This window comes from Rissa tridactyla, chromosome 3 (genome assembly GCF_028500815.1).
Source record: "Rissa tridactyla isolate bRisTri1 chromosome 3, bRisTri1.patW.cur.20221130, whole genome shotgun sequence".
Taxonomy (NCBI): Eukaryota; Metazoa; Chordata; class Aves; order Charadriiformes; family Laridae; genus Rissa; species Rissa tridactyla.
This window is the reverse complement of record NC_071468.1, coordinates 98,979,116-99,003,716: the sequence shown is the minus strand read 5'-3', so window position 1 is coordinate 99,003,716 and position 24,601 is coordinate 98,979,116. Positions and strand designations below refer to the sequence as shown.

The 24,601-nt window shown below is 37.9% G+C and overlaps 1 protein-coding gene across 2 annotated transcripts in view; it reads right to left on the bottom strand.

The window, feature by feature from the left end:
• Nucleotides 1-698: 698 nt before the first annotated feature.
• Nucleotides 699-24,601, bottom strand: part of KHDRBS2 (KH RNA binding domain containing, signal transduction associated 2) — a 597,540-nt gene continuing 573,637 nt past the window's right edge. For both annotated transcript variants that reach the window (XM_054195575.1, XM_054195574.1), the window contains 2 exons: nt 19,441-19,499; nt 699-796 (listed from right to left, as the gene is read on the bottom strand). In XM_054195575.1, the coding sequence (XP_054051550.1) occupies nt 699-796; nt 19,441-19,499 (157 nt within the window). The remainder of the gene's footprint in view (nt 797-19,440; nt 19,500-24,601) is intronic.

Here is a 24,601-nt window from a genome sequence, read left to right as displayed (position 1 = left end):
AGCTTTATTGACAAATTATGGCAAACATATTTGACAAAATTATGGTTTCCTATTTAGAGAAGCTTACACATGGAACTTTATGTGATTTTTTTAACAAATACAGGTTAAAACACTGAACAAATTCAGTTAGCTACATACATACAGTAGCCGCTTGTTTTCAACCCCATTAAAACAGCATTTAAAATTAAATTTACAAACTTAATATCGAACATCTTAATCTAAACTAACATATATTAAAAAAGACAGGTTAAAACATCTTATCTACAGCTTGATTATTGTCCGGTTCAAAAAAAAAAAAAAAAGGAAAAAAAAGAATCATATTACAGTCTTTCAGCAACCCTAAACAAAAACTCAGCCTTAGCTAGTATGTAGAGAGACTCAAGATCTGTAACAGTGTCATGCTTTTTAAGTTACACACAGCAATGAATACAACCAACAGAACATCATCTTTGAATGGTTTATAGACAATGCTTGCCAAAGTTTTTTTGTCTCTGTTTTTTTTAAGTCCGTGTTATAAAATAATACTAATGCCAATGTCACTCCAATGTTATAGGAAATACAAGTAGTACATAGGATAATAATGAGCAGTAATCCCTAGGATAGAAAAGAAATGGACTATTACTTGTCTTGTTGCTGTTTATGTGGAGACCACAGGCTATTAATTGTCTTTGAGATGAGGTCACAGATGAGGAGGACCTTCAATATCTACCATAGGGGTGTTCCCTGTAACCCCCTCTGGCTGACCTTGGAGGTGGTGCCTTTAGGCTGGAACGGGTTGTGGCCCATTCTTCTTGTGCTAAAAACAGAAGAGAAAAGATATGTTTTGTAAATATCTAAACTTGAAAGAACAAAGAGCTGCTACTGCTAACAGCTGTCAAAATTCTCCAGGGTTTTGGGTGAAAGCTTTATAAAAAATAAAATGAGGATGGTGTTAGGATCCATTTCTTTATCCTCCCACAAAAATTTACAGAAAACTAACCTTCTGCTTCTCTACACAGGCAACCTGTCTGTCTCAGGATGAAAAAAACCTTACTCCTTCACTTTCAGCAGAGAATGAATACCTAGTGTGGTGGCAGTACGGTCAGCTCTGGAAAAATCACTGCGCTACTCTGTCAGCTCAGAATATATTTGATGTTTTGAGCTTCTAGCTTTTAAGCTAAAGCACCAATGTGAATAACATTTAATGCAGTTAGTATGTTAGTAAGATGAGAAATCTTTATCATGAAAAGATAATAGAAATACATTTGATTTTTTTCTTCCATTTGAGACCAAAAGAAAGAAAATAATGGAAGAAAAATAATGTGTAGAAATGAAGCTACTACATTAAGCACAAGAGTTTTGCCAAAGAGTTTTTACTTTACATTATCTTTAGAATACTTTTTAAAATTTGTGTTAATGAAATATGCCTGGGAAGAATATGTTAAAAACTTTAAGGCTAGTTCAGTTTTCATGAGGCTTCTGCAAAGCTTCTTCCCCCCCCCACCCCCAGACAATGTATTTCTGGAAGTTAAGCCTTCCAAAGGAGCAAATGGGAAGCTACCTACAGTCGAGGTCCAGCAGTTGAACCCCAAACTTGAACTCTCTCCTCAATCAGCTAGTGGATCATCAATGATTTCTGTTTTTTTCTTCCACTGACTTCAACTGATCGTACACATGGTGATTAAAATGGAAATGCGGAAATCACAGTATATCATCTGTCATATCACATCATAGGGCAATGTTACTCCTGTTACAATAGTGTAGAATACAACTGATTCATGTCCACCAGAAAGTTCAAAATCCCTACATACCCCCCCCAAGTTATATCATAATCTGTCTACATTTTTGTACTGAAATACAGAAGGTATTCAGAAATCAGTGTAACAAATGTTAGTTATTTTCCATATTCCTTTATTTTATTAGTGATCAGCTTGTTTGTATTACAGGTATGAATAGAAGATTAATGTCTGTAAAATATAAAAGTAAAGGTCAAGCCTTTCGATGAATAGGGGGGAATAAAGAACAATTTTTACGGCGAATAAAAAACAGGGTCTGAAAAGAGAGGAGTTTAGAAGATTGGAAGGTGAACTGAAGCCAGAGAGAAAGGAAAAGGAAGATTCAAACTGATGATGAAACGTTATGTTTGCAGTCACTATCAAAACAGAACTATTTGGAGCACCTCTCCTGTGAAGACAGACTGAGAGAGCTGGGGTTGTTCAGCCTGGAGAAGAGAAGGCTTTGGGGAGACCTTATAGTGGCCTTCCAGTACCTAAAGGGGGCCTAGAGGAAAGGTGGAGAGGGACTCTTTTTGAGGGACTCTAGCAATAGGACGAGCGTAATGGTTTTAAACTGTAAGAGGGTAGATTTAGATTATATATTAGGAAAAAATTCTTTACTGTGAGGGTGGTGAGGCACTGGAACAGATTGCCCAGAGAAGTTGTGGATGCCCCATCCCTGGAGGTGTTCAAGGTCATGTTGGATGGGTCTTTGAGCAGCCTGGTCTAGTGGGAGGTGTCCCTGCCCATGGCAGGGGGGTTGGAACTACATGATATTTAAGGTCCCTTCCAACCCAAACCATTCTATGATTCTAAGATTCTATAACTTACTTCAATCTTCACTAGTCTCTCCTTAAATAGTTTATTCATATTGTTTAATTATGATGAGCTTAAAATGACAACTCACCAGTGAAACCAATACATACAGAGGCCTTTGTTTCTCTTCTGCATCTGGATTAATATGTTTATTGATAATAATATAGAATTCCAAATACATGATAGTGATATTGTTGCATAGTACAAGCAGAGAAAAAATTGTTTAGATTTTTCTTTTTCTATGCATGTGTTAGAGTCTGAGTTCCAAACAAATTTTTTAAGCGATATGGTGACATATTAGCTACATGTATTGAATGGTGTGCTGATGTTATATGTTTGGTATACTATTTTATATGTATATTATTTACTTTGCGAAATTAAAGTCTTCCCCAACATGGATAGGACCACATACTGTCCACCCACATGGGAAATTGAGGTCACAATTTCTTTCTCTGGCAGGTCAGGAAGCCCTCCTGGGTAAAAGAGGATGAGGTCTCCTGGGCATGGGAGGGGAACTGAACTCTAAATGTTGCATGGGTGGAAAAGTACCAAGATACCAGTATTTAGTATAGAGAATCTCTTGCAGAATAGTTGAGGAGCTCCATAGTTGAAGAAGCCACACCATGAATGGAAAGGTGCTAATGTTTTGTGTGCGCTCCATTTCAGGGCAAAGCAAAATGGGTTAGTTCAAATCAACACTGAGTGTAAATTATCGTTTCACCTTGCACTGAAACTGAGAGAACACTCACATCTTTGGTTATGGCCAGGAGCGGGATTCACAAAACATCTTTTCAGTTGAAACACAGTCAGTAACTGCACTAGTGCAAATAGGCTGCTTTTTAATGCAAAGTAAGCCACATTCACTTGAAACAGTGCTCACAGGATCAGACACCATGTTTTAGTTGAGAGACAGTAAACAACACTTGAAAGCTTATGGAATAATATAAACTCCAGCAAATACTTTACCCTGGTAGTCACCAAGGGATACACTGGTGACTGGAGATATTGCTGATGATGAAGCATCAATTTTTGCCCCCCAGATTATCACAGGGCAGAGCATGATTTACACCACAGATTGCTTGGAGTCAGATTATTTATTAAAGTGGGTGCAGAGTGAATTTTAAATGTGAATGGTCAGTCAGGCCATTAGATCATAGACCAGATCCAGGCCCACGACTCGACCAGCAGTGCAGGCACACACACTGTTATCACACGTTGGCATCACATTGAATTGTGAATAGACCCAAATGCAGGCTGGAGAGGATGCTTATTTCCATCCTTTTATCACCTTTTCCTGGTCCTCTGGATACAGGTGTCACTGGCCCACTACCTTCCTCATCTCATATACTCCTTCACTGAAATTAACTGTATTTCCCAAAACCAAGGGATGAATTTGCCCTTCCAATCACATCAGTACTGTCAAAGACTGTTTAAAGTTTTTTTGATGCAGATTTCTTTCCAATTTTGGTTTAAGATAGTCAACATTAGTAGTGTAAAGGCTATTCTCCTAGTGTAAATGAAGTATTATATATCTACTGACTCCCTTATTGTCCAAACTTCATTTTTAAAAGGAATAAAACTATCGTTGATGTTAAGAAAAGAATTAATTCCACCTTGCCATTCACCTTTGAAGTTTAGAAGTTGCTGCTGCCTATTTATCTTTTTTTTATAACATTTAAAGACTTATATAAGACTTTAAAAATTCTCCCTGAATAATAAATGAAATTCATTACATATGCACTTTCATTTACTAGGAAAAAAACACAATAGCCCCCTTAGAAAATCAGAATACCTGTCATTTTCTTACCTGACTAATTGGAGTATCTAATCTTGCTACAGATCTACAACTGCAAAAAATGACCTATATTCCAAAAACTCCAGGAGTGTGCAGAAGTAACAGAAAAAAAGTTTGAACGAGCTGAAGCATTTTAGTTAATGAGCCTGATGTGTTTTAATGGACATGGCTTAATTCCTGGTATCTTGCTTTTGCTAATCAATGCTGACTTTTGTGGCCAGTAAGAAAATAATTAGCTGACTCTAGACTAAAATACTAAAGGGTTAAAACAGGTATCAAAGATTGCTTTTGTAAAAAAGGAAATACACAAGATAATGCTCTATAAAACAGAAAAAAAAAATATAAAGCATAAAAAGCCTGTTAAAATTCCAAAAGCTATTTCTTCTCTGCAAGATGTTTTCTCTGCAACTACATTTCATTATCTCATTGCCTTGGGGTGTGAGGGGAAAGCCTGGGGAGGGGGAATATCAGCTGCAGAGCCGAAGTAAGGCTCAGGCTACCATGTATTAGGAGCGGACAACTCTGGAGAAGATCTGGTAGCGGCTGCTCTTGCTATGGAACAAGAAACATTCCTGTTGTGATGGTTTTGGTGCATTCAATTTATTTTCTTTTTCTTTGAGCTGCTCAAGATGTTCTCTTGTTGAATATCAGGGGTTTTATGGTCACACGAAACAAAAGTTTACTGTGGAAAGCTATTGCCTAGAGGGTTGAAGAAGTGGCAGCCAATATGATATAGTTCTAAATCCTCAGGTCTCTCATTCCTACAGGGAATCAGTTTCCATATAGTGAATTTAAAAATCCTGCCTCTGCAGTATGTTTCATTGCACCCTTTAAAAATGGCATTTTGCTGTAAACGTGCTGCAGCTTCAATTACCCTTTGCTGAAGTGTCACTGCATTTGCAGAGAGGCCTTGGGGAGAAGTAAGATTTAGATAAAAAGGCAGAAACTTGATTTATATAAATGAAAATGACTAAAGTAGTAAAAATATTCACTAAATGTACAACACAAAGACAAACCAATTCCTTGTTCCCTTTGAGTCATCCCCCCCCCACCCCACCCCTGGACTGAAACACCTTCATATAAAGGTGAAATATACAGTACTCATATAGTAAAAAATGACTTTATATTACGCATTGGAAGAAGCTGTTTTTCCTTGACTGAGAGTGTTCTTAAAGTAAATTGCTGCTGTGGCTGTACCGGCTTCTGATACAGAACAGGAACAGAAAGCTAATTTGCAGTACAAGTCCATTATGCTCTTTTTTCCAGTAGCATGGTGGACCTATTTGCTTGATTTCAAACTTTAACAAGAACACAGCTGATTTATATCTATTTGGTAACACTATCATCAAAATATGAGAGGATGGTTGACAGCTAACAGCTCTTGTTGATATTGCATGATAGACTCTACTGCATTAACAGGTGAACCTGTAGCCAAAACATAGATGAAAGTTTTGGGAATAGAGTCTTCAACTGGAAAACCGCTGGCCCCTACCACTCATACAGCAGTAAAGGATTATATGTTTATTGTGGAGAAAGCATGATCATATGAAGCAACACTATAAAGAGTCTCTGACCCACACAACGCCAATAAATTACAAGATGCAGCCACACTGAAAAAAGAAAATCAGATTATTAGTGTTTTTTCATACAGAGAATTTTAATGAAGAACAATATAGCTGAATGCTAGTAATTAAAGGTTCCTTGATGTGCAAAGTTGCTCTTTCATGTCTCAATTCCAGTACTCCAAGGTAACCTTTGTCTTCCAGCATCAAGGCGGGGCCCTGAGAATGGAAAGCTCGGTCTTCAGGAATAGTCTTAAAGGATGGAAGCCATATAGACCACCTCAGTAGTCACACAGAGATTTGGGTAGTTCTTTGGGTAACAGAAGGGTCAAAAGATCCTTCAGCCATTTTGGTTCCCAGGCTAAGTTTCACTGTGTTTCAACAGGAGCTTCTCATCATTAGATTTTGTTGCATGCAAGACAGGTAAGAATTGAGTAATTCCTGATTCCCGACTGCTTATTTCCTAGACCATGGTTCTCCTCCCACTGCTGCCTACACGCTGTATTAAATGTCGACTGCGTTTTCATTTCTAATGAATATGAGCATTTCATGTGCGGCAGAAACAGAACAAAAGCTAAAATTTCTTTCTTGATAGAATTTCTGCCAATTTTAGGTGGTAGTTTTGCATTTTCCATTTGGGAAGGCAATAATGCAAAACTGTTTCAGTCTTGTATCAACAAAATATATTGCAGTTAGCAGTCTTAAGGGTGCTCAACAGACATAATAATGGCAGAGCATTGGTACAAGGGGAGCGGTCTCCTCCTAAATGACACAGCCAATGATCTTATTTGACTGCCTGGCATAGGTATCTGGCAATCATCCAGAAGTTGAGACACCAATTAGTTGGCAAGGGAGCACACAGTGCCCTTTTGTGCAAGTCACTGGTAAAATCAAAGCTACTCTGGCACATTCTGCATGGGAAACACAGCAGACTGCACAGGTCATGTGAAAAGCTGAGCATGGACAAGACCGAACTACTAGATTGTGTCCATATTTAGTTTCCTACAGCATTTAAGGAAGCTGTGACCATACTACCATTTCAGTTGGAATTTAATCCTTCCAGTTAAAACTGTCACTTAAATTCCATGTCTGGGCTCCTTTCTGACCCACTCTTCTCAGATAGTGTGAGGTTATGTCCTTGTTTCTGCAGTAACCATTTGTTAATGTTATTGTTTAGTATAATTTAGGTTTGCAATGTAATCTTCTTGGGGTTTTAAAATTTTTTTTTTTAACAGTCGAGTAGTTTTGAAACCTCTTGGACCACTAAACCATCTCCAAATTGCTTGCTGACTACCCTGCACCTCTATTAATGAAAACTCAGCAAAAGCATTTTATTTTACTATATGTGATCTGTTCTGTGGACCAGGTTGAGATCATGCATTTTAACCTGCTCAGAAGAAATGGATATCACTTTTCTTCCGTCTGTAAAAATGAAACAATTTTTGTTTCCTACTTTTTGAATATTAGATAATTTTAAAGTAATTTTGAGCTTTCAGGAAAATGAACCGATCATGTTTCCAGAGATTTCAGTGAAAAAAACCCAGACGTAAGTAATGCATTTCTTTAAAAATCATTAAAATTATGCCAGGATGACACCAGAAAAATTTGCAGACTGTGTAAAAATGTCTGAAAATGCTTCTGCAACAGGTCTCTACTGCTCTACTGGTATTCCTCTGACACTTCTAAAACTAAAAAGGCAGAAAGAATCCTTACCAACCACAGGTGCCATTTCAGATTTCACAAAATATCAGAAACCTGCTGAGCAAAACAACGAGGCTTTCAGAACAAGACACCTTCAGTATCTAGTTTTGACAGGGATTGTGCCCCTAAAGACCCAGAGTCTGTGGAATAGGACCACTGACCCACTGAATGGTGAACCCAAGCCTCCCACTCTCCTTGGGAGTGTATTTGCTTCTAATGCTAACTGAAACACAAGAATACGTCATTGCCAGTACCTGGGGAATGCAACTCCTCGGAATGACGGTTTCCTCTGAATCACAGTTTCCAAGTTCCCACTCACCAGCAGAAGCAATGATTCCAGAAATAATAGGCTAGAAAGACTATTTTTGCTATTAAAGTTGTGTAGCTGAATATATAGTGGAAGGCCCTTTTTGCAATTTCCTTATTAATAAAAACCCTTATCTTTGAGAATACATTCTCTAGTTAATATAATTACTACATCTGTTTAAAAAGAAGGCAGGCAAAATTACTTCATGAAATAACTGTAGAGTAAAAAGTCTGTAGAGTAGAATACAGACTGTGATGTCTTTTCACCCATGTTTTCATATGTTTATCTGCCTATGTCCCTTGCTAATTTTTCTTACACTTTCTTTTGTATGGGAGCTCATAGGTGCTGCTTTGAAAGGAACAAGTTACATTTGCTACTCAATGACATAAAACCAGATGTGATTCTAGGCCCAGTCTTCAGACCTAGGATGTTGATTCCAGAAGCGTCACAGATGGTCTGATCCCCTCTGGGATACAGTACTGGTCAGGAGGGAGACAGGAGAGGGCAATTTGGCACAGTGCCCTGTATTACTTAGCAGAGAAAGTGATCCTGTATACTTGATCTACCACTCCCCCCAAAAAGTATTAAAAGTTGTGCAGGATATATAAAAAATGGAATAAATCAGGGGTGCAGATCTCACAGAAGATCAGGGAAAAAAGCTCAAAACACGCTGTGAAGGAGACAAATTGCTGGTGAGAACAGTGGTGTCTGCTCTTTCTCTGAGAGACTGCACCACAATGGAAAGGAAAGAGAGCTTGGAACATATTCGATCTTAATGAAGTGACATGTTAATGAAGTGGAAACTGACAGAGATTTCAGGTGAAGAGCAGGTAAGAGCTGTAGCCTTGCAGAAAAGTAGTTGGGAGAATTGCTACCGAGTCTGTGAATCAGTGTGCCCAAGAGCTGAAGGGATGTGCAGGGCCGTCATTGTGTTTTAATGCTGATTCCTTTTCCTCCTTCTGACTCCCGCGCAAAGAAACCCTGCGGAGTCCGACCTCCCCGCTCCCTCGGTGGGGTCCACCTGCCATCCAGTCCTTCTGCTCTAGCGCGCTCCTCTCTCCCACTGTCCTTTTCACTTCTGACTGTCCTCAGTGCTATCAGGTGTCAAAGACTGTGATTGAAAAGAAATCCACAGAGGCTGTTTAATAACTGAAGGCTGAAGACCCATTTTTTTCCAGGAATTTGGTGTTATTGCCAACGTGCAAAATCTCTCTGATGTTGTCATTCATAGCTAAGGAGAAATGTTGTGTGCTTCGCTTTCAGAAACTAAAAGTACAGGTTACGTGGCATGATGGAAACCTAAGAGAGTTTATAGCTGAGGAATCTGAGTGTGCTTGGGCATGAGGATTGCTTTGGGTGTGGTAACAAAATGTCATCGTAAATTTTTTGGTGGCTACTCTGATAGGAAATGTGAAGTCATGGGCATGGCTCTTTTAATTACACTGGATATTTCTTTCCATTTGCTGTATGCTCCCTGTGAATCAATATTTGAAGCTCACATTTAGGACACACAAATTAATTGCTGTTATCACAGGCAATCAGCACCCTTGGTTTATGATTGATTGAAATTATATATTAGTATTTTAGCACTGCTTTTTACAATTCACATTGACTCTTAGGTGCTGTGTTTGCTGTTATATAAATATTTCCAATATCGATTGCAGACATTATTGATATATTAGCTGAGACTATCTTTAAAGATTATTGTTTGATCAATTGCTGGTAGACTCAGTAGGTCTGATCTACTGTTTAAATACAGAATTTAAGTTAGATTTTTTTCTTACTGGAGAGCTAGAATGAAAACAGGTCACAGTATTGTTAACCTGTGAACTTCCTTTGAATGTGGGATCACTAAATGGTATCATTTATAACAGAGATACATATGAAGTTGGTCCTGTCTTATTTTTTACCTATGTAGTATTAAAGGCACAGAAAAATTCACAGTGTTCCACCTACCCCAAAATTCTACCCCAAACAGTGGCTATCATCACATGCTTAAATATATTCTGGTACAAGATTCAAGAAAAGCACATACTCAGAGCGCTTTTTTCGTACTCTTTAGTCGGCATTCTGCAACCTTGTCATGGAATTTTCCAGCATTGAATAACACTCTTTCACAAATGCAAAGAGGGCAACAATACAAGTAATTAAAAGGCAGATCATATTAACAGATGCTTTAAAATTAAAAAATACATATTAACACCATGTGATTTGCATATGAATATGTTATTTCCTAATAATTTTACATTAATATTCATTGGTTATTCCCTGTAATAATAAAGACCTGATCACTTCTTCTTCCTGGTAACTTATTTAACATCTGAATATTGCCCACAATTTTTGGGCACAACTTCATTCATCTCTGGTCAATTATATTGGGACAGGTGGCCAGGAAGAGATAAAAAGAGCTATTCTGTTTAGATAGTCAAGACGTATATAACGGCAATTAAGATAATGGTTTAATTTGATCTGCCATTTAGCTTTCAGTGCTATTAGAAACATAGAAGCTGCCTTAATTCAGAATAAAATGGTTTTCTTTCCTATGAGGAAAAAAATCTCTACCTTCTTTGCAAGGTCATTACACTGCATAGATTTGGGGGGAGCACACCGCACTAGAGATGGAGCGTAAGTGGCAGTCAGGAATTGTGATTACTGGCTCTACTCCTTGTTTGCTCAGTGACCTTGGATAATTGTTTAATATTTTGTGGTATGGCTTCTTCACCGGCAGAATGAGACAGGAATACCTGCTTCCCTGAGGTGTTCTGAGGTGTAATTAATTGCCTGAGCAGTGAGAGAGAAGTGCTATGGACGTGCTGAGCAGAAGACCCAATAGAAACCAGACATTTAACTTTAAAATGAGACCACTGAAAATTAGAATTATTTTCTTTGGGTAATTCAATTTGTGCTGTCTTTCTAACAAGCCTCCAGACTTCTCCCTATGTGAAAAGATGGGTGGAGACAAAGTACTAAGCAACAGTTGGAAACTTTGCCCTACACGAGCTAATGACTAAAGTTCAGCTAACATTGACAAAGCCAGGATTTTACCCCATAAATCCACACAAAAAAAGACAGTTGCACTTTTCTCGTGTCATGATTGGACAAGTATATATTATTTTAGACAAAAAATTCAAGAACAGGCTTTGTCTTTTGGTTTTTTTTTTTGTTTTTTTTTTTTTTTTAAAGAGAGCATGCACTTATTTCTTCACTCTTCTGCTCTCTTTTTGCTTATCTGCAAACCCTGCAACATAGACAGGATTTCCTGACTTGCTACTATGCATTTTATAATTTTGTGAGAATAGCTGAAATGGCTATCTTTCAAATCACAAATGGAACCTTTTTTATTTGAAATGTGGAATCTTGTCAGAATACAAAAGGTGTTTGTGAAACGTAGACTCAAAACCACTATGCTCACTTATACCGTGCTAAATATCACTTACTTTACTAAACATACTGCATATGCAATATATATGGCTTAAAAATTAGAAATGTTAGGTAAACCTCATGGTTCAGTAGTCCATTTTCTGGACTTAGCTGTCCTTAGCTTTAAAAAGCTACTGTGCCTATGAGAGTACCTTCTCTTCAGGAGGGATAATAAATTAGATATTCCAAATCTACTTTAGTGTTGTGAGCTGCCCTGGCTTAAACTGGTAGTGGAGAATCACAGAAATCCTCCAGCTGACCTAGCACCGGAGCAGATGAGGACTGCTCGTGCGCTTGTGGGTTGAGTAATGCCAGCATGCAGAGCAGCAATGAACGACTGGAGAAAATAATTTCTTCCAAGGCTTCAGCCACTTTTGCAGCAAACATCTGCCTCAGGCAGGAGAGGAGAAGCACCAGGGTTCCCAGGTAACTAGTTTGGGAACCTGCAACACAGGGAGGAACCGGGCTGCTACCAGTGTTGCCGTGAGGTAATCGTGAACATGACAGTGTGGAGGGAGTTCTAGTTTTTAATTGTTTATTTATTTTTATTTTCAGGAAAAATGAGTTTTCTATTACTTTATGAAACGTGCAGCGATATACTCTGCCTGGAATTACACAGATGGTCAGCACTACATGCGCATCAGTATTACAGGACTTTTTTCTTAGATTCTCCAAATCTACTGTTCCCATAGTGAAAGGCAGTGAAATTACCACTTGAAATACTACATAGGAAAGTTTTGCATGATTTACTTATTCTTATTCTGTCATAGAAAATGATTTATAATTCAGGAGTAATAGAGGAAGCACAACAAGTCGCTATAAATTAAAAGCACTCCCTTTTCTTGTGCTGCATGTGGATTTTTTTTCAGTGTTGCAGCATAATAACTGAAGTACAAATGTTTTAGGATATACAGTCAGTTAAAAGAATGTGACGGGTTTAAATATGGAACTTTCTAAAGAATTATAGCCTAATTTAAACAATGATTTGACAAAACAGCAATAACTTTAGCATCATCCCCACAGTAGCCATCATAGCTGAATTCAAAATGTGCTCCCTTTTCTGCAGACTTTCAAAATCATGCTCTTATGAAAATCATAAATCTCTTCTGAGGGAATGAATACTATTTGGGAGACAGCTAAGGTGATTCCTCCAGCAAAAGAATTGATAAAATTTTGCAGAAAATCGAGGAAATGCTTTTGACAGTTCATTCTGTCCCACAGAGTAGGAACTGGATCTCTGATACCCTAGTAAGTATAGGAATGAATGAAATAGAAGATTAAGGGAGGACAATTTATTTGGTATATCTTCTGTCCATATGCAGTAGAAGTCTCCAATGACTCCTGTTTTTGGTGGAAGAAAAACAGAGCGCTGTACAGGAAGACTCAGGAGCACTTCTGAGTTCCCAGGGCTGGGTTACACCTGCCTCATGCTCAGGGAGGGACCAGATGCCTCTACTCCCCCAAAATAAAGGCAGTCATGCAAGTCCATGGCCCACTCCAGCATTTTTTGGGACAGAACCACAGCACATGCAGCAAGGTCATCAGCCTGGACAGCTGAGGAAACATCAGGACTCAGGTGCTATATCAGTATTAGCACATGGTGCATACAAATAGGAATGATCTTCAGAGTGAAACAGCTGACGCTGAGGACCTGATGTTCACACTATACGGCTTCTAGAGATTTTTTTCCATTCCAGACTGGCCATAGTTTGAGCCTCTGAACTGAATTCTCACAAAAAGGTGAGTGCACATTCTGGTTTAGTTTCAAAGTAAAAGTCATGTACTTTGAGCCAACTCAGTGATGTGAAAAGAAGAGTGACAAATGGAGACAATTGGGAAATCTGCTTTGAAAGGGCACTTCTGGTCCTATGCTAGTGTAGAAGCGCCCAGCATGTGCTAACCTGCTGGCCAGGTGCTCTGTAGAGACACAGCAGAAAAACACCACGCTGGAGCATCTGTGTCCTGTTGCCTCTGAGATGCTTAATCAATGCTAAGATGTGCCAAGGCCTAGAAACCAAAGAAAGTTTTCCTATTAAGATATTTCCTATTAAGATATTTCCTATCAGATACCAAATGTATATGCTCAGATGATACAAATGTACTATCAGTGCACATTAGTAAGGTTTTATTAATTAGTGTTAGAAAAAATCTTGCCTGTAATCACAAGCTATGGGAAATCAAACACTGCAATGAGGAGAATCAGACCTATGTCTCTTACATCTGCATATCAGTCACTACCTTATTTGAGCACTTGATTTCCTACATTTGAAAACTTAAATGGGGCTAGGCTAGAAAAAAAAATAGGGTAAGAAACCCTTAGCAACTTGAGCATAATGAATATTAGGACCAATGACCTACTATAGCAAAGCTATTGTTTGGAACTTGGACTTGACCGCCAAACAAACCTCTTCACCTGCAGAGCAATTGCTAAGAAGTGCTTTTTCAAATTTTACCAATATTTTTCTGTATACATTGCAGCATGGCTTCATCTGGTTTTATCACTGCCATAGATTCACCAACACAGGTTTTATTTCACATCAGGATGGTAGCTACTTGAGTTTCTCCACGAAATGAGCATGCTTATGTCTTATCATGAAATATGAGAATTTATGTCTCCTAAGGCAACATCTCTTCAATCAACCTATTTATCATAATTCCTGAAGTTTGAATGCTCCGTACACTCTTTCCTCCCCCAACTTCATCACTATATATTTATTTTTACTTTTACTTCTTCATCAAAAACTATCATTGTTACTCCAAAAAAAGCCAAACAACAAACCAACCTAGGTAATATGCTCTTCAGGCCAAACACAAAATTAAAAAATAAACAAGATAATAAAAAAGTAGTGGAACATTCCTGTACATTTTTAGTTGTTAGTCGTATAAAGCCCTATAAAGAATTTGTGTATAAAGCGCTGTCTGTGTAGAACATTACTTAGTAAAGTAATTGTCATCACAACTGCAAAGATCTCATATTGAGTGACTGTCAAGGAATTATTTGTGAAATAGTCAGTTAAATCATCGTGGCAGCATTTTACAACTTAGAGGTTGTCTTACGTTAAAAGAAATTTTGCTAAACAGTTACACTTTCCAATTTTAATTAAAGATGGAATTATCCTAAACCCAAATACCAGCTGTTTACAAGTGAGCACTTAATGCTAAACTGGAGTAGAATACACACTACAAAATGTGGTAATTAGAGAAAATGTGCACATTAAAAAATTTATGGTGAAGATAGAGCACACTTAAATAATGCTGTCTCCTCGCCGCAATGGCAGCACATGCAGTAAACAGCCTTGCAGGCTTTTCCTGTATAGCAACAGGAATGTTAGTGGAGTTCACTTATGTCTTCCCTCTTTGTGTAAAAGACAAGGTACAGATTAACCTTCCTAACTCTCGCCTAAGGCCTTTGGCAGATGGTGTTATTCTAATTTAATTGTGGTGGTTTAGGAGGTTATAGACTTTAACCCTCTCCTTTTACCCTCTACCTAAGGTTTCTGCATTTTTGGTAGTAGCAACAGAAGTCCACGTGTACTGTCCTCTCAGATACTGCAGTTCATGACCTGGCACAAAGACATAAATCACCATCATTTTCAGGTCATGCACACGACAGAATATGCACCAGGCTGTGAACTATAGCATCTGACAACAGGCACACTCTTACTTTCCTCCATCCTCGCTATGGCAGTATCCACCTTTGGAAGCAGAGGCAGGAGCCTCTTCAGCCTTCTGCAGGGAGAAGTGGCAGAGCTCCTTTGCTAGAGTCCCCAGACCGTGGAAAAACTAAGACAGAAACTGTATCTGATAAATAAAAACTTATGCGCTCCCATCAGTGCAAGGGAGAAAAAGGATTCAGATGAAACAACCATGAGGCAGATCAGATAAAATTAATAAAGCTTATAAGACATTGGAGTACCTTGCTAGCAAGTCTAGAGTGACCTAACACAGCACAACACTTGTATTGAGAATGCTGGTTCCACTGAAAAAGGGAAAAGGAGAGAGAAATGAGAACGTGAATGGTTTACAAAGGCTTTTTCCTTTACAGTGTTCCTGTCCAGTGAAGGTGCTTTTTGGACTTGGGCACGACATTATATACGGGCAGGAAAGGTTCTCAGTTACCAAATTTTCAGTTGTACATTTTATCCTAATCAATTTATAAGACAAATCATTAAATTCATGTTTTCACTAGATACTTCCTCAGATGACAACAGTGCCAGAAGGGAAAACACAAAATTATTAAAATATAATCAGAGCAATGGTTATAAAGTTTTTGTTCATAAATTAATCCTATTTCATGCCTTCTGTTTTATAACATAAGCATCATCATCAAGTTAAAATGACACTGTCACCCTAGTGTAGACTCCTAGATTTAAATTCATATCTGTAGATATCAAGACCTTCAGTGACACAAGTATCATAAAATGTTTATTGAGTGTGATTAGAGGTGAGGATGCTTTACATTTTTGAAAATTGTGCGGTACTTTAAGTGACTAGCCTTTTAGTTTTAAAGTGCCTGCTGAAGATATTTCTTTACCATTCATATGAGGAAGCCTATAAGGCCTATGTCCACAAGAAGACGGCATACGCCCCAAATTTATGTTCCTCAGCCCAGAACAGTGATCTTCAAAATTCTCTAGCAGTAGCTGCATAATCTAGATCCTATAAAAAATTGTAGGAATCTCATAATTCCTTAGTAAAGTATTTCCAGGTGCCCAGAGGCTGCTACAGGGAATGCTTTGAAGTGTCTCTGCTTTGATCCTTCTGAGAGACTGGGTGGCAAGCATATCAAATCGCAATAGAATTTGAGTATCTAATTGCATGACAGGGTCCTATGCTATGAACTTTCATTCATGAAACATCCCTAAGTCATGGGAAATAGTGGGATTTTACATATATCCCTCTCAGCTGCCTTTGTCATTGTCTTGGGAGGTTGCTTGGTTGGATTTGGAAGGGACTGAATTCTCAGGAACCTTCACAGCAGAAACTGAACAAGGAGTCAAGGCAATTAACCCAAGTTGTGGATTCTACAGCAGGGAATAGTGAGCAAGAGTTCACCTTGCCCAGCCTCAGATAAGTGACTTAGGGCATTTCTTGTTTGGTACTTCCATCTAATTAAAAGGGAGATGAACTTCTTGAGAATGACATGGTGTTCAGGTGGGCTCTGCTCTGAAACACTGCTGTGATTTTTGCAACCCTATAATGAATAATCCATAAAGGCATAAATCTTAAGAACTTCTGAGGAAACAGTGACCCCAGTCAGAGTTCTCCACAAGGCCTTTTAAAAGGAGCATAGAAGAACATATGAGACAAAAACCACCTGCTACCTGCCCAGATAGAAAGAAAAGTCATAGCAGGCAGCTCATATGGGAGTACTATGGTGCTGTATAATAGTTAACAGACTACAGAAAGCTCTATATTATACTTAAAAAAAATTAAGAAGGAAGTAGCGTTGTTATTTGGTCGAATCTACTTCATGAAAAAGAATAAAAGCAAACCTTCTTGGGATTGAGAACCGTCCTCCCTAAATATAAGTTGGAAGAAAGAGGATGCATGGGAAAAAATAAAGAGACGCCAAGCTTGTCAATTCATATACGGTTCTTGGAAGAGATAAGTGTGAAAAGACAATTCATTACAAGAAACATCTAGAAGACAACAACAAGAAGACACCAGTTCTATGTTCATGTACCATTTGTGTGTGGTCTTATTCCGAGTTTGGAGGAATTCTGAATTACAGAGGTGTGCCAGAAAGGATTGTAAAGGAGGAACACAGTCTTGTTGTGAAAGATAAAACAAGGTGTGAAACTGAACTGGGGTGAAAGAAAGACTGTGTTGATTTCTGCAGGACAGTGAAATGTGAAGGGACGGCTGATTTCATACAGTGGGGTGGATTCAGAAGACTCACAATGCATTGCAAAACATCCTGAAAAAAAAAGTAGGGAACTGGGAACAGTTCTCTGGGAACAGAGAATTAGAGTAAATGTTACATGAGGACGAGAAGGGGTGGCACCAGGTTGCTTGTTATCTGGGTGGGAAGCACTGAAAAAGTCACATACATAGAGAACATCAGTGTATGTACCAAGAATTTAGAAAATGAGGAAGTTAAGAATATATTATATATCTCCATATACTCAGACTACCTCTTCAGATAAATGGTGGTGACTTTGGGATGAAGGAAGTTCACGCACAGGTTTCCAGAGCACAGAACTAGTGAATTTACTAATCTGGTAAAGTAAGTGAACCAACAAGAGCACAAAGACTCACATAGAAATGTATCTGATTTCAGAAAGTAGAAAAATAGCAATTTGGAATATTATTCCATTTTAAAGTTTATTCCAGGTTACTGGTAAAACTATTCCAGAATTTTGTATTCAAAGGTCAGGGCACAAAATTGTTTAAGCAAAAAAAACGTCCACAGTTTTCAACCACATATTTTAAGAGAAGTCTAGCAAAGCAAACTCAAGCTTTTTGAGTTTGCTTTGGCTGCTAAATGACAAAAAAATGTTGCTTCATGCGGAGCAAAAATTTAGGCATGACCCCACTCTTTGAGCACTTTGTAAGCCTTAGCTAACTGCTCCATTCAAAAGCCCTGCTGGGAAAACAAGTAATATTCTTCTAGTTTTACAAATGAGGGATTGGAGGAAGAGTGACATTACTTTAAATGTCTTGCCCAAACACACAGAGATTCAGCATTGGGAAGTCTAGTTAAAAGTTAAGCAGTGGGTAATTCTTACTGCTGAGCTCAGACTTTTCTGCTTTTCTGCACTGCCCAAAACCTTAGCAATACATCTGGGAGGAGAGATGGAGAGGGGAGCTGGAGAGGGGAGGAAAAGTCTTTCACTGCAGGTATTAAAAAAAGTAGGTACAAAAAGGAAACAAAACGAAAGGTAACCAAACCACACACATTCATATGGATAAGCTGTTATTATTATTATGACTTGTTTAGCACTGAAAATCTGCTTGACTGCACATTGTATTATCCAAATGTACTATAAGTACGGATTATACAAAAAATTAAGTTATTTCCGATTATGCAATGCAATCATTTGGCCAACGTCTCAGTAATGTCTCGTGATTTCTGTACAAATATAAAGGAAACTGCAACTTTGCATTACAGTGACATTTGCTTCACAGCTGCATGAATAAATTTCTTTCAAGCAGCGATCCTTATATAACCCCTCGCTGTAACTTTTACTTGCAGCATCATTTCCAGCAGCTCACATTCTCACAACGCTTTGGAAGTCACCATGTAAACTTAGGATACTTTATTAGTAGTAGTAAATCAAGCATGACATCTCTGCTGAGCATACAGGGGTCAGTCTTTAAGCTGACAATAGTCAGCACCGCTCTATTATTTCAGTGAAAATGTCAGATTCACTGTGCCATCTGATGGTAAAATGTGCTGGGAAAAAACCTGATAGGAAAAGACGGAATACATTCTGTTTAGTTATTGAAACACATCACTAATATCAAACCACACACCTAGAAAATGGGCTGCACACGCTGCAGCAACACTTTATTTTCCTCTCATGCCCTCTGTTCCTGTGAAGTGGAACTATTCCAGCTCAGACACAGACTCGGCGGGGAGAGGTGCAAAGGGTACAGCACTGCCTGGTGTGCCACGAGATACTCCTTTCCCCCCTTGGTGCAGTGGGGGTTCCCATGGTGGCACAGCACCCTCTCTTTCCACTTTCAATAGTCTGTATTTAAAAATCTTACAAAACTTGCTGCTTGAAGCAATGCATATGACAGCAGCAGATGCATAGTATTGTTGGCACATCAAGCAGACGGACACTTAACACTGTGAAATATATTCAGGCACTTAATCAGAAACTTCAGTGTTGCTCTTAAAGCTGATCTGTGACTGTGATTAATTGGCTTTGTAATTTTGATCAAAATTGATCTGTCCCATTTTCTGGTCCCACTTCAGTAAGTCAAACCTCATCCTAAAGTTGCAGAAATCCATTTTGTTTGGTCTTTTTAAAAGCGGCAGAAGAAAGAAAAGTATGTGGAAGTAATTTCTGAGTTGTCAGTGACAGGTTTTTTCTTTTGATTTCACAGTTTTGCTGAAGATAGAATAGACCTTACCGTAGCTGTCATAAGCCTCTTCGCTTGTTCCGTGACCGTAGTCATAATATTCAGGCACACTGTAACAGATTCAGATAGCCATGTCACTATTACCATAGGTAACCAACTCAAAATGAAAACAGAGCATAGAAAATGAAACATATTTTAACACTTTTACATGATAGCACAGTCCAGCTAGTTCCAGGGGTAGTGAGAATTTAAAAAATACGAAGGAAAATGTATCGGTGACAATAACAGCTATTATAGAGCACATCACATTTCTTATCTACTGAGCATAAAACAAAATTGGTTCTAAATATGTAAACCTAGGAGTTGTGACAAACACTGCCAGAAATTCTATTTGCAAAAATAAGGTTCGAAAAAAGACCATCCACTTTATTATTCACTATTGTTAACCCACCAAAAGACGTGTTAATCTCATTTATCTGTAATTCCGAACATTTATGCGGCATCAAACTCAGCGTAGTTTGTTTCCCCCCAAAGCTGACTGCATTGTATTGTGGGGAACCTGTAAACTACTTATCTTTACCAAAACCACTGACAGGATTTCAGCTTTGCTCCTGAAGAAGAAAGTGTGTCTCCACTGCTTGTAAAGAGAAACCTGATTCTCCACAGCCTTTGTCCTTATGCAGTTATTGGACACCCATGGAAAGTTTTATACAGTAATCAATAAAGCGCGTATTGAAAGTAGTGAGGTTCAAGGAGTGGAAAATCAGACTTAAGAGTCTCAAACCCACTTTTTCACTGCTTTGTGTTCATTAACAAAAATTATGTATGGTCATATTAACGTGTTACCAAAACATTTCAGATCACAGTGACACCCTGATAATCAGAAATCCCCAGCTATTACCCAGAAAATCTGACCTCTAAGACGTATGAAATGGAAATGGAATTTTTCATACTTTTGATTGAATGCCATTATTATTTACAGTTTGCGCTATGTATTTGGTACCTGGTACCAAATTCAAGATCAGACAACTGGTGTTATCAGGTACCAGGTAGATATAACAAGAATCAGTCTCTGCCCAGAAAAACTTACAACTCCACGAACTCTATTATATTGTACTTCTGTTTGTAGTGAACCAAACAGAAAATGTAACACTTTCCCTGTTAATCTTTTGTTATTGTCACATTTTCTTCTTTTTCCTTGGACACTGTGCGAGACGGACTCTTGTAAAATGAACAGAAGCAGGCAATCAGCTCGATATTGCACTATTTATAACATTATTGCTCAGGCAATTTTCCATATTAGATTATCATTTTAAAAATACTAATTTACACTTGAAAGAGAAGCTTAGTTGACAGTGCAGTGTACGTAAAAATATTTCACAAATACAACAGAGAGAAACAAGCAATCTGTAACAATTATTTTCTTAAACTAATTTTGATTTCTTTGTTCACAAGCTGCCTGTAATCAGATTTTTAATTTCTCGAACTTAATAGCTATTCGTAACTATTCTTGGAACAATTTCTGAGAATAATTCATGTGATGTATCTCACTTGAGAGCACTGATTGCATGTGTCTGATAACCGACAGTCAACTTGTTTTGATTTGGGACACGTCATCCCCTGACTGGCTAGGCACAGCTCTCACAGGCAGTTTTCAGCTACAAATATCTTGTTGTTTTTTTTTTTTTTTTTTTAACTGAAAACGCAGCTATAATTGTTGTGCATTAATTTAGTAATTTAGCCAGAAGTCATTCATGTGAGTGGATAGTACACTGACGTCAACAGCTCAGACAGATGAAATTCATTTGCTAAAGCAGTTTCAGAAAATGGATATACAAGTGACATGAATGAAAATGAAGTTAATACTTTTAAATATTTTTCCCAATGCTATCCAAGCTCTATAGGACATAATCACTGCAAAGCATTACCTTCCAGGATAATGGGAGCCATCCAGTTGCCTGAAAATTAATTATCTAAACATACACACCCTCCTTTTAAATCGGTGCAAGAAATCAACAGCAAGAATATAAATTTTATTTGAACATACTAAGCATTGTGTACTATTTTGCAATGATTCTAGTAGCCAGTTAAATAAAATTACAGGATTATGTAAGGTAAACTACAGAACTGGCAACGCCAGGGTTAGGTCACGTAACAAATTATATCTACAGAGCTCATGGTTGAGACCTAAGAAATTACTTGAAATGTACAGAACAGACAGATGACATACCACTTAGACCTGGCAGACAGCAGTATGTAAAAAATCTTGTGTAATCCAATTTAAGCAGCAGCATTTTGGCGTACTGCCTGCTTTTCTGGGTAGAGGAGAGTGTTGGACTAGTGAGTGGGGTTACAGGAGAAGAAACTCCGCAATTCTCATCTTCTGTCAGTGGATAAAATGCTAGTATTTCTTCCTCACACATTTTAAAAACCAAAGCGGCTGCATCCAAAGGTCAGCTTTAAAAGGAGTGCGTTTGGGACCCAGTCCACAGGCCAATAAGTTACCAACATCAGTTCTGCTTTCAGTGGTCACTGAGTAGGGCCTTGAGCTATTACCATCAATATAACATCCGTCAAAATGCAAGACTTGCAAGAGCAGGTAAAAATTCATTGCTACCCTCTTGTTGTTGTACTTTTTTATTGGACAAAACCCACACAATCATACAGGCAATAAGGATGTGAGATAAAAGTCCTGCACAGTGAACATTCAGAAGTGAAATACAGTATAAACAGAATACAAAGTTAATACACAAACCGTTAAAATAAGAAACAAGCCATATTGCAACTATAGAAAGGAAGTGATTTGTTATATACTGCATATTTGATGTCTGTGAGCACAATACTTAACACGTTTCTGAAAACGCATAATTCATGGCACAATACATGATTGTGATCTAAGTTCTACAACTTTATTTCCCTGAATAATATACCTTTTTTCATTATGAGCCAAAATGGTATTTCAAATTCCTTGCTAACTCTTATTAGACAGTGTTTTGAACAATACCTAAGTGAAGGAAAAGTATTTTTTAATGTGAAACACCTGATTTAAACTCACATTTTGTGAGCCGACTGCTTATCTATTAGACTGCTCGATTTTAAACCTTTCTGAATCTTCACTACAAACTGTTACATGCATTTATTTGTAAACATTTTCCTCTGTTTTTTATTAAAGTGAACAATGAATGATGTTTATAAAAATGGGTGATAAAATATGGCTTTACACACATAAGGTCTTTTTAAAACTATTGAACTACATAAAGATTTAGTTCTTTCGCATTATGCCCAACTGTGGAAGGAAACAATCAGCAAACGCATTCAGCATAATTAAAACTTGTTTATGTAATTTTAAAGTTCTCAGACTGTTCCTGGAAAATTTGGTGATCATGAGCTCTAGAAACCTCAGGCTCTCTTGGCAGTGCTAATTGGAAACAAGACACCATTATCTGTCATTAGCATTCATTACTTTCAAGCAACATGAAGTGTAATTTACTTAAGTACATGCACCCACCTGAAAGCAGGATGCAATACATTTTATAAAGCAGATAAGATTAGCTCATTAACAACTTCTCAACTTTCACTCCTAAATTTTCAAAGCATTGCACTATACTTAAACACCAGACTTCTGACACACAGAGGTCTTGAAGTGCCATGACTTAGACTCTTGTCACCTTCTAGATGTACCATTTGTGGAAGAATTGGTATACATGGGACTATGAATCTTACAAGTAGTTTAATTATTTTTATATGTCAAATGGTTTCCAATCTGACAACCTCTGATGTAATTTTTGTCTATCTAGAGGAAACTTTTGCAACAAAGATGTATGATTCTGTCCTCGTTCCTATTCTGTGGGCAAGAAGATTAATAATACATATATTGTTAATTTTCATTATCATAACCTGTTTATGCTTATTTTAACATAACTGCTGGTTTTGGTTAGTACTTTTGAACCTGTTCCTTTTAAAGATTTGAGATCAGATTTTCCATAAACTTGTGGTGTCTTCTTTTCGTGCAGATAAAGCCAGACCAGTTCCAAAAAAGGAACACAAAAGATGTTCCTTATTTGAAAGACAAGGGCCCCCTGAGCTGCCTTCCAACCTGAATTATCTGGTCCTCCTATGGTATAAGAAGGGCTCACATACAGAGGCTCTGAATCTAAACAGCAACCTTTAAAGCTAACAGAGGTTTTTAACCTCTCGTTAACTGGGACTTTTTCAAATTGACATTAGCTAAGTAAAACTGAATTCCATTCTGACTGTGTCAACACCCATGGGAAACCACACGGCTTGTTATCCAAAAGGCTGTGGAGAATGGTGCTGTAAGGTGGTTTAAGCAAAGAACCGCAAACAAAAGAGTTAAGACTGAAGCCACAAACCCCTGACTTTTGGGTCAACAAGCCACCTTGGGGAAGGGTGTTGTTCACCACTCAGAGATCAATGGTGTCAGGTACAGGAAATCACAATATTAATGAATAGACTGCATTAGCCTTTGACCAACCTCCTCCTGCACCTGCAGGAAGCTGCTGACAAGAGACCCATCGTTAGCAACTTTACCATCTGTTTCTCTGCCTGCTCTTACAGCTTCTGTAATACAAGGCAGCAGAACATTGCAAGAACTGAAGAACTTGAGTCCTTCTTGTTCCCTCATGGTTTTGTTTTTTGTTTGGTTGGTTTTTTTGTTTGTTTTTCCTTTCTCTCTTTTTTGTTCTTTGCTTTTACTTCTGAGTGATGCATCTGACTCTTTTTTTCTCAAATTGTGGAGCACAAAATGTGGCTGCAGGCATACAATGGGCACACTAACAGCCAAAACTGAAAGGTACATGAAAGGGTTCATCTGCTTTAAACACTGCTAACATGTGGTTCCACATAGGTGAAGTGTGTTCTGTAGTCTGTCCTAAAACATCCTAAGAAACTGAAAGCCTATGACTAAGACCTGTTGGCCTAGAACTTTAACAGATTTTTTTCCTGTAAAGACATTAAGACATTATTATACATTATTTTTCTTTCTTAATGGTTGTACTTTTTAACCAGGAGAGTACATTCTAGAATACTATAGGAATCTTTTATTAGAAAATGTCTGGGAAAGAGCTAGTCAATTTAGAAAAGAGGCTTTTGATCAACCTTGGAGGGATAACTCGGCCATTAGGTAATAATCAGGCTTCTTTTGTGAAATACTTGAATTGGTCCAAACTAGAGATTCAGCTGATGCCAGTGA